Source organism: Castanea sativa, chromosome 5 (genome assembly GCF_040712315.1).
Source record: "Castanea sativa cultivar Marrone di Chiusa Pesio chromosome 5, ASM4071231v1".
Taxonomy (NCBI): domain Eukaryota; kingdom Viridiplantae; phylum Streptophyta; class Magnoliopsida; order Fagales; family Fagaceae; genus Castanea; species Castanea sativa.
In genome coordinates, this window is record NC_134017.1 from 39,257,128 (window position 1) to 39,268,161 (window position 11,034).

At 34.9% G+C, this 11,034-nt stretch overlaps 1 protein-coding gene across 1 annotated transcript; it reads left to right on the plus strand.

The window, feature by feature from the left end:
• Positions 1 to 9,532: 9,532 nt before the first annotated feature.
• Positions 9,533 to 10,173, plus strand: LOC142635157 (uncharacterized). Its single transcript, XM_075809362.1, has 2 exons — positions 9,533 to 9,596; positions 9,725 to 10,173. The coding sequence occupies exons 1-2, from the start codon at positions 9,533 to 9,535 to the stop codon at positions 10,171 to 10,173; spliced, it is 513 nt and encodes a 170-aa protein (XP_075665477.1).
• The last annotated feature ends 861 nt before the right edge of the window (positions 10,174 to 11,034 follow it).

Sequence of the window (11,034 nt, forward strand, 5' to 3'; positions counted from 1 at the left end):
TTGAGTTCCATGCAAAAACGCCGCTATAGGGCTTTAAAACGCCCGCTATAGTGGCGTTTTATTTCATCCATGCAATTTTTTTTTTCTAAGTTTGATCTCTTCATACCTATAACTTTCAGTGATCCCTATAGTGGCGTTTTAAAGCCCTATAGTGGCATTTTTAATGGAACTCAAGTTTATCTATGCAAGTTTATTTTTATTTATTTTTTATTTTTTAAATCACTACATGAAATCTGGGTTTAGGCGGCGTTTTTTTAGCGACGTTTTCAAATCTGCCGCTATACGTGGTATATAGCGACGTTTTTGACTAGCGCCGCTAAAGAGTGAGCCTTTGTGACGTTTTCTAAAAAACGTCGCTGTAACTCAGAACAATAGCGGGGTTTCTCAAAATGCCACAACAAGTTCATTTTCAGTGACGTGTTTCTGGTCTTTAGCGACGTTTTATAAAACGTTGCTATAGTTATTATGAAGACTCCATCAGCCAAGATAAAAAAGAATTAAAAACTCTATAGCGACGTTTTATAAAATGTCGCTAAATGCAACAATCTTTATGCCCCCATTTTTGGTTCTTCCCGCACAAATGTTTCCAGAAATTTTCTTTTCCCACTATTTTTCTTTTTTTTTTTGTTCTATACACTTTATTCTTTTTTTTTTTTTGTCCTATACACTTTATTCTTTCTTGTTTTGTTTTTGTTTTTGTCCTATACACTTTATTCTTTCTTTTCTTTTCTTTTTTCTTCTTTCTTTTCATTCAGCCCTCACTTCTCTCTGTGTCTCCCCATCACACCTCTTCTCTTTCCCAGCTGCCACCCCTAACCACCACCCCAGCAACCACCGTCCTAGCCACCGTGCTGCTTTCAAAAACGGCCTCCCTCCCCAGAAACTCCTCAACAATCTCTGCAGGTTTGTACTATTCTCTTCTTTCTCCTCTCTTTTTTCTAATTCCTTAACTTTCTATTTGGTTACTAGGAAAATTGCAAGAAAACTCTAGAATCTTTCATTTAATAGACTATTTTGTTATATTTTTGTTACTTTTATCACTTTAAAAAATCACAAGATTAATACCCAGAGGCTTAAGTCATGGTGTTGGTGGGGCAAGGTAATGGCCATTTGGGTTTCTTCCATTACTTTTTGTAGAACCCATTAGTCATCAAAATGTATCACTTAGTTTCCTTATGTAAGCTTCTGCGTGTGTGTTGTGAGTGTATGTGAAAGAGAGATTTATTAGTTAAGAAATGATTGAAGTAGATAGCCGTATGAAGCAAAGTGAGTCCAAATTTCAACATAAAAAAGACCCATGAAAAAGGTGTTTAATAATTTATCCTTGATGACCTTTTTCATGAGCACTAGAAAAAAAGATACAGGCAAAAAGAGAGTTGGCTTGACTATTTAATGTAAATGAAGGTGGTGGGGTCCCATTTCACTAATTAATGTGAACTTGGAGGCTTGACTATTGAAAATCATGAAAATGGAGTGCATGAATGGATAGGAAAATTGAAGAAGTAAATGAAGGTGGTGGGGTCCCATTTAGCTAATTGATGAGTATTGAGAAATAGTCATATGGGGTGTGGGTCCGTGGATGGTAACATAATGTTTACCCACCTTCTTTGGCTTTACAATATCTAATAAGTCCAACTATGTCCAAGCTCTTGTTGTTGGTGGGACTTGTTCTCCATACCCCAAACCAAATTTATCTTTGACTCATTCAAATGGTGTAGTTTGCACAAGGAGGAGGGCACCATGTGAAAAGCCAAGCCTAATGGGTTTGGTCATGCATATGCTTAGTAGTATTATTTTTAGAGCAAAATCAAAGTACAATTTTTTGTGCAATACATTAGATTCCCCAATTAAATACATGGTTGCAATGCATTGACTAATAAATAAATAAATAATGTTATTTTTTCTAAAGATAATTAAGTTCGATGTAACTATGCCTTCTTAATTTAATTAGAGAATTTAATTCTAATATACTGCAATTTAAATATTATACATAAGTTTTATGGTTATTTTTATCCTATTCATGCTATCAGAGGGTCCAAACCCATATATGTATCACAATGGATTTAGTTAAATTACTGGATGATTCACTTTGTTTTTGATTGCAACTATATAGAAACTCCTAAAAAACTTATTGAAATGAATATAATGGATACTTTCTTTTTGGGTGATTGTCAGGCTCCTTTCAACTTGTTTGTGATAAAAGTTTCTTGATGAACTTTTAACTACTAGGTGTTGTCATGGGCATCTGAGTACATGATTAGTTGGTATTATAAAGTGCCTATAATGCCATGGTTTTTCAGTAGATTTCTAAGTCACAACGACTTCAATGATAGTTGTCTAATCTAATGTGTAGTTAATGTTCTATGTTTGATTCGTTGCCATGTGGTTATAATGGTTATTGTGTTCCCTATATATAATTTGACACCTAATGCATATTGGACATTTTTTTCATGTTACATTAAGGGATGAAAGTTTGGTTTGGTGTTGGCAGTTTGCATAAAAGAGATTACATCACAAACAAAAAGTTCCTAAAATTTTGATACATAATTAAACTGTTTTAGCTATAGCAGGTATATCTAAACTCTAAAGCTTCCATCACATGTGTTAGTTTGGTACATAATCAAACTGACTAAGCTATGGTTTGTTTATGAAGTTTAAAGTTATGTGTAATCTTATTTGCATGTTTATGAAACTAAGTGTTTATGAAGTTGTTGTGTACTATATTTAAGATTATGTGGAATCCTATTGCCATGGTTTTTGCTTAAGTTTTTAAAGTTTCAAGACTTAATACATTTGTGTGAATGAAGATATGGATAGAGTTGATATGAGTTGTTTATTATATTTAAGGTTATGTGTAATTTTATTGCATGTTTATGAAACTAGGTGTTTAAGAAGTTGTTTTCACCGCTGCTAGCCGCCGCCGCCCTTGCCACACATAGCCACCACTGACCCACCGATCTACAAGCTCTTCCCTCTCTAGCCACCACCCATTGCCACCACCATTGCCACCATGGCCGTCGTCGACCTCCATTGCCACCACCATACTCTTTTCCCTCTTTTTTGGTGTTCAAGATTCTTTAAAGTGTAAGTCTTTGTGTTTTGGTTTATGGGTTTGCTTTGATTTGGTCTTTCTTTAATGGTTCATGGAACTTTTGCGCTAATTTTTGCTTAAATTTTTTTTGTGTTTTGGTTGGATTTTGGTATAGAAAGTGCTTATTCAAATTTGGCTTTTTGAGCAAAAGAATTGAGCATCAAGGGTTGAATCATTGTAAGTTTATGTACAAGTTTGTAAATCTTGTATTTTTTTTTTTTTACTTAATTTTTCTATAGTTTGTAGATTTTGATTTTTTTTGTTATTAGTTTTTTGGTTTAACTAGCTTGAGATTAATTTTTTTAAAAAGCCCACTGCCCACTATCTTCAGTGTGTTATCATTATTCCCCAAATGTGTCAATATTTTTGTTAAAAATGAAAGTATTCCTTTTTTTTTCTTCTTCTTATAGGATTTGGCCCAAGCCCTACATACACGCTAGATTAAAGTTTCTTCTGTCAAAGAAATTGGATGATTTGGAGTACCTATTTCAATTGAGACATTTAGGCATAATGGGTAAGTTTCCTTATGTGTACCAAATGACAAAGTTTGGATACAATTAAACTTCAAATATTTTCTGCAAAGTGGTCCTTAATTTTTTTGCCTAATTGTTCCAAGTCCTAACTCATAAAAATTTTCTACAATGGCACCTTTATTTGCATTCTACATCATTTAATTTTTCTCTTTTATTTTGCAGGTTAAGTACTCATTTATTGTGATAAGCTTGGACTTTTTTTAGAAAGGTGATTGCTTGGTTTGAGCATAGTAAGTAACTTTTGCTTAAAATTTTGTACTTGAAATGTTAATAATTGCGTTGAGGTGGATTGTTGAGTTGGAGCAAGCGGGTGGCTTGCATGGTGTTATAAGGCGGTTTACATTCATATTGGAAGTGTTTACTATTTTTTGAAAATTTAGATGAATATTTTTTGAGTTATATTTGTTAATTACTTTTTGGACTTATACTTGTAAGCATTCTATATTTGTGATTATGACAATTGTATTGGGTGGATTGTTGTGTTGGAGCAAGCGGGTGGCTTGCATGGTGTTATAAGGCGGTTTATATTCATATTGGGAGTGTTTATTAAATTTATAAATTTGGATGGATATGGTTGAGTTATGGTTGTTGATTACTTTTTAGAGTTCAATACTTGTAAGTATTCTATATTGTTATATTCATAATTGTTTTGTGGTGGATTGTTTAGTTGGAGCAAGCGGGTGGCTTGCATTGATAATTGTTTTGTGATAGATTGTAGTTTGTTTATTTCATTTCTTTCACATGTAGAACATGCAAACTAGATGGCAATTATCAAGAGATATTGATTAGTTACCAAATTTATTAATAAATTACTTATGAATTTTGACTCCTTATGCCTACACTTAGGACCTTGGTGTGACTTGCAAGTCATTTTCTCAAATTTGAAAATTTAGCCTTGTTTACTTAGAAGCATAGGTTTGTTTTGTTAGAGTAATTGAAATATGGACTAATGGTTGGTTTATTCTTTCATGATATCGTGCTATAGGTATTTATTGTGTAAATTTGTTCTATAGCTATGGACAAGAGTTGGATGGATATTAAAGATAGGACATCTATGGGTTATAGAAATGGAGTTGCACAATTCTTAAATTTTGCATCTCAACATACCCAACGAGATGGTACGATTGTTTGTCCATGTTGAAAATGTGCACATTCAACAATGTTGGCTATAGATGATGTACAAATTCATCTAGTATCACATGGGATTTGTAGGGGTTATCGACGTTGGACTTTTCACAGGGAATCATCATCTAGAAAGACATCTGTTAGAACTCCTAGTACCTCTGTCCAAGAAAACTCAAATGAAAATAGTAATATGCGTGAAATGTTGCATCACATGTTCCCTATGCATGATATGGTGCCCGAACCAATGAGAGAAGATATGGCATCAGATCCTATGGTAGGAGACCCTGGTGTGGAACAACCTACACAAGGTCCTAATGAAGAGCCACTCCAATTTCTCAAATTGCTTAAAGATGTTGAGGAACCTTGTTATGAAGGTTGTACAAAGTTTAGCAAATTGTCAGTTATTGTGTATTTGTACCACTTGAAGTGTCTACTTGGTTGGAGCAACAAATCAGTCACCTTCTTGCTTCAATTTTTGCAAGAGCTACTACCTTCAAGTGCAAAGTTGCTAAAAGACTGTTATGAGGAAAAAAAAATTATTAAGGATCTGGGTTTGAGTTATGAGAAGATTGATGCTTGCCCCAACGATTGTATGTTGTTTTGGAAGGAAAATTCCAACCTCGAAGCTTGCTCAAATTGTAACCATTCAAGGTGGGCAAGCAATGAGGTCGGAGTTCCAAAAAATACAAATGCTCCTTCCAAGAAGGTAAAGAAGAAAGCTGCAAAAATCTTAAGATGGTTCCCTTTGAAGCCAAGGTTGAAACGATTGTTTATGTCTCCTGAAGTAGCTCCCCACATGAAATGGCATGTTGATGGTCGTACAAATGCCGGGTTGATGAGGCATCCTGCTGACTCTGAAGCTTGGAAGTCTTTTGACTCTAAGTATGTAGAATTCTCATCTGAGCCTCGTAATGTTAGACTTGGATTAGCAGCTGATGGATTCAACCCGTTCTCCAATATGAGTACTGCTCATAGTACTTGGCCTGTCATGTTGGTCCCATACAATCTTCCTCCTTGGATGTGTATGAAAATGGCTTATTTCATGTTATCATTATTGATTCCTGGTCCAACCTCTCCTGGGAACGATATAGATGTGTACTTACAGTCCTTAATACAAGAACTCAAGGAATTATGGGATGTTGGAGTAGAAACGTTTGATGTGTCTTCCAATAGCTCATTTCAAATGCATGCAGCATTGTTGTGGACCATAAATGATTTTCCTGCATATGCTGATCTTTCAGGTTGGAGTACCAAAGGTGCTCTTGCATGTCCTTCTTGTAACTACGATCCTCAATCTCGTTGGTTAAAACATGGAACAAAATTCAGCTATATTGGACATAGGCGATTCTTGGATAGGGATCATGAATTTCGCAATCATGATAAGGAGTTTGATGGGCGTACAGATTTTAGTAGAGCTCCTGTTGTAGTGCCAGGAAGTGAAATCATTGCGCAAATAGAACCTGTGGTTGATGTTGTTTTTGGGAAGAAAAAAGATAATTTGACAAATAAGAGAAAAAGAGGGGAGGATGCCTTGTGTATATGGAAGAAGAGAAGTATATTTTTTAGCTTGCCTTATTGGGAGAACCACATGTTACGTCACAATCTTGATGTGATGCATATAGAAAAAAATGTGGTTGACAATGTAATTGGCACAGTGTTGAACATGGATGGAAAGACGAAAGATAACTTAAAGGCACGCCACGACTTAGAAGAAATGGGTATAAGAAGTGAACTTTATCTTGAGGAGCTTGGTGGTGATAAGACATATAAGCCACCTGCTTGCTTTGAAATGACTACTAGTGAAAAAGATAGTTTTTTGCAAGTTTTGAAGGGTGTAAGTGTGCCGGATGGCTATGCTTCAAATGTATCCCATTGTGCTAAACTTAAAGAATGCAAGATTTCTGGGATGAAGAGCCATGATAGTCATATCTTAATGCAACAACTTTTTCCAATAGCTATACGTGGATCTTTGCCAGATGAAGTAAGCAAGCATTTGATTGAGTTATCTTGTTTCTTTAGGGAAATATGTTCCAAAGTATTGAGTTTGGAAGATCTTGAGAGTCTTCAGAAGAGAATCGCAGTGACGTTGTGCAAATTGGAAAAGATATTCTCTCCCTCTTTCTTTACAGTTATGGTACATCTACTCATTCATTTGACTGACGAAGCCAAGATTGCTGGCCCAGTTCATTATCGTTGGATGTATCCCGTAGAGCTTTGCTTCGCATGCAAAAGAAATGGTATTGACTCGATAATTATCTTGTAAATGACTTATTAGATTGTTCTTAAGTTTGTATGAAACCAATTCCTAATTAAATAAATGTAATGACCATAATTTAGGTAACAACACTTGGGAAACCTGTAGAGCATGCAGATGTATATGTAAAACTCCATCTTCATAAGGATGGTACTCCTGTTAATGCCGAAGCACAAAGCAACATTGTAAGTAATATCATGATTTGCTAAGTGTAATATTGAATCTATTAACATTGTTAATTTCTAATGTGTTATTGTGTTCAAATTTTGAATCTTAGGAAAAAATCAACGAACTGTTGAGTGAGTCCTCAAATCGTGTGTAGTCATCCGACCTTACTGGTAGTATTTCATGGGCACCAGATGATGTATATGCTCAAGTGTTTGGTAATGAGCGCAATGGTCGTGTTCGGGGTGTGGGATTTGGCCCAACTCCAAGTATGCATCCTGCCAAGAGCACTCCTGCAATTGCTCAAGTAAGAAGCCAAGAAAGGGATGTTGAAGTGACTCAGTTGAAGAATCAAGTGGGTTTTTTAATGGAGAAAATGAAGGATTATGAAAACTTGAAGGAGCAAATGACCCAATTCATGCAAGTAGTGCAAAATCAACAAAATCATTCTTCAGAAGCTAGTCGGGTATTAAATTTTAATGTTTTAAGAATATATTTGGCGTTTAAATTTTTTAAGTATAGCAACTATTATTTTGTTACTCGAAATGATTTCTTTATGAACTTACTTGATACTTTAATTTGTATTCAGGGTGGTTTCGGTTTAGATCATGAATCTCCAACTCCTTATAGGTCACAGGCTTCATCCCATCAAGAAGCTAGCGGATAGCGGTACATGCAGTGTTTTAAGGACTCCATGGGCTATTACATAGTTGAACAACCACAATTATTTTGGAACTACTATACTTTGTTTATAATATTTCCATAGTTTGGGTGGTTGTTTTTTTTTGTATAGGTAGAAAAGTGTTTTGTTACAACCACATTTATTTTGGAAGTATTGTATTTTGTTTAATATTGTCATAGTTTAGATGGTTGTCCACACTTTTTTTGTGTGTAGGTAGACAAGTGTTTTGTTCAATTCAAGATGATACATGTATTGGTATTAAACAAATATATATATATATATATATATATATATATATATATATATATATATATTGAATCTATGGTTAATGTGTTATTGTGGAATATTGATGATCAATAGGTATATTTGATTTATTACAAGCTTGTGGTAGTTATTCTTGAATTTTAAGCAGGTTTATGTAGCATTTTTAATATTAAAAAAAATAATGAGCAGGTTTTTGCGACGTTTTAAAAATGTCACTAAAAAGTAAGAGAAATCCTTATTCCTATAGCGACGTTTTAAAAAACGTCACTAAAAAAACAAGAGGACAACTGCTTTTGCGACGTTTTTAAAAACGTCGCTATAGGTGCAATTATTTGTGGCGTTTTAAAAACGTCGCTAAATGTATTTTCCTACATTATATATGAAAATGTTATATAATTCAGTGACGTTTTAAAAAACGTCACTAAAAGCCTTTGAACGCCACTAAAGATTAACATATAGCGACGTTTTTCGAAACGTCACAATAGACCTATAGTGACTGCTCTATTGCAACGTTTTTGAACATCGCAAAAAAAACGTCGCTATAGATCATTTGTGTCTATAGTGATGTTTTTTGGGGTTTTAGTGACGTTTTAGAAACGTCGCCTAAACCCAGATTTCTTGTAGTGAATTTTGATCGCTCCATACCTATAGCTGCATTTAGGGAGTCCTATAGTGGTGTTTTAAACCCCTATAGCGGCGTTTTTACATAGAACTCGAGTTCCATGCAATTTTTTATTTTTTTTATTTTTTAAAGTTCAGAAAGAAATGATCTCAACGAAGGGTGAGACTACCTAGAAAGACAACGTCTAACTTTATAAAAGAAGCAAACATCCTAATCTAGTTTTGCAATAGTTGAAGTTAAACTTCAAGCTACCCCTAGTGAAGTCGCCATTGTAAATTCCGTGATTCATATCCCCTTTTGTGACACATTGGCATGTCGATTCCTCCTCACGAAGGCGGGATATGCACTACTCAATCTCCCTGCAAAAAGGCTTTAGACTTAAAGCTAGCATGAGCATAGGAGTACACATAGCCTCTTAAAAAGAAGCAATGTAGTTGCCACTTGTTTATAGGTCCATGAATCAAAACATGACTTCATGAAGGTTATTCTACCAAACTAGGTCTAGAATTAGGGTATGAGATAGGAAGATGTTAAAGTACCCCATGCCTACCCAGTAGTAGCTGCCTAGGTGTAAGTCTAGAATTAGGGTATGAGATAGTATATTGTTGCATAATTGGATGGAGAGTAAGCTGCCTTAAAGGCTTAAGAGATATGTGCTCGTATCTAAGGCCTAGGTGTAAGTCTACGTGTCATGTGAGACAAACAAGAGAAAGTGAATAGAACATGTTATTATAGGAGCATATATATACATGCAGAGGATCAAGCAACTCATTGCATCAAGCATCAACATATAGACATGACAAAGATCAAAGCAACAACTTCAACATATGGGCATGATAAAGACAGCACCATCAACACATGTGTGCATTTGTATACCCAATCATGCATGTGCACGAGAATATGCATGTGAGTACCAAACAAGATTGCGAGTTTTACTCCAAATGATGATTAAGTCTTATGATTAAATTGACTTTTATGTTTGACACAGTGGTGTTTGATGATATGACAGCTTCAGGTAAAGGTGTGATAATTCGAAATGACAGGGGGCAAGTTATGGCAGCTTTGTCATCGAAGAGTCATGCAGTAGTGGATAGCAAGGAGGCAGAGGTATTGGCGCGTAGAAGAGCTCTGGAATTTGCAGTGGATGCTGGTTTTTCTGAACTGATTGTGGAAGGCGACAATGCAAATGTTATGCACTCCATCAGATCAGATCGGGTAGATTTGTCTTGCCTGGGAAACCTCTATGATGATATTCGATGTTTGGCTGCTTGCTTGCGACATGTGGAATTTCATAGCATCAGACGTTGTGCAAATGGTGTAGCACACTCTTTAGCTCGTTATGCTAGGAATCTTAGTCAGGATATTGTCTGGCTAGAAGATTCACCGCCTCCAGCTTTAGAGGCTTTGTATTTGGACTCTTTCTCTATTTCTAATTGAATGAAATTGGCTACGCCTTCAAAAAAAAAAAAACTTGACTTTTATGTTACCATTTAAATTCAAATTAATTATCTTAATTGCATTAAAGCTTATCAAGATATATTCCTTATGTTTGAATAGTCAACTAAATCCCAAAGGAATTGAATATTAATTTACTATCGACTTTAAGTTTTAGAAAGTATTCAATCTTTAATAAGTTGAGAGGTTTTCTTACTTATCTCCAAGCCGCTTAATTGCCTTATTGGATTCAAGTCAGAATTAGAGTTGATAAGAGAGAAGAGACAGAGAGAGCATTACGGTTTGGTGTGAAAAAGGAAATAAAAGAGAGTATTTTGAATGTTTTTGAATTTATTACAAGTTATAAAAGGAAACAAGCAAGACAACATATATACATTCAAAGCAAATAAAACAAATAAGGAAAGATAATGCAACATGGCATTTATAACTTTGAAACTATTTTTTCTAGGATGTAGACAAATATAAATACTTAAAAGGTACTAGCTTTTCGGATGGATATTGTGCATCGCATTAAGACTTTGAGGGCAAAGCAAGCACCGAAATTGATGTTTTGGTGGGTCTCCTTAATTTTATCCCATTTTCACAACCTTTCTTTTTGGCTTTCCAACCTCCGTTTGGTTCAAACAAGGTACCATTGGAAAGATCGTGACACCTACTTTCTAAAGCTCTATACTTTTCGGATCCAATTTTCATATTTAGTGAGTTATGTGCTGTAGAACGTAGTGTAAAAACCTATTTTTAATCCAAAGTTTTCAACAAGGTTTCTTGCAACATTTTTTTTAATTGAGTGGAATTTCCAAAATTCAATTATGCCAATTTGTAATTCATGATGAGACCATTTCA

Coding starts and splice junctions, on each gene's coding strand:
- LOC142635157 (XM_075809362.1), top strand. CDS start 9,533: ATGACAAAGATCAAAGCAACAACTTCAACATATGGGCATGATAAAGAC. Junction 9,597..9,724: donor AGACAGCACCATCAACACAT/GTGTGCATTTGT, acceptor TGTTTGACACAG/TGGTGTTTGATGATATGACA.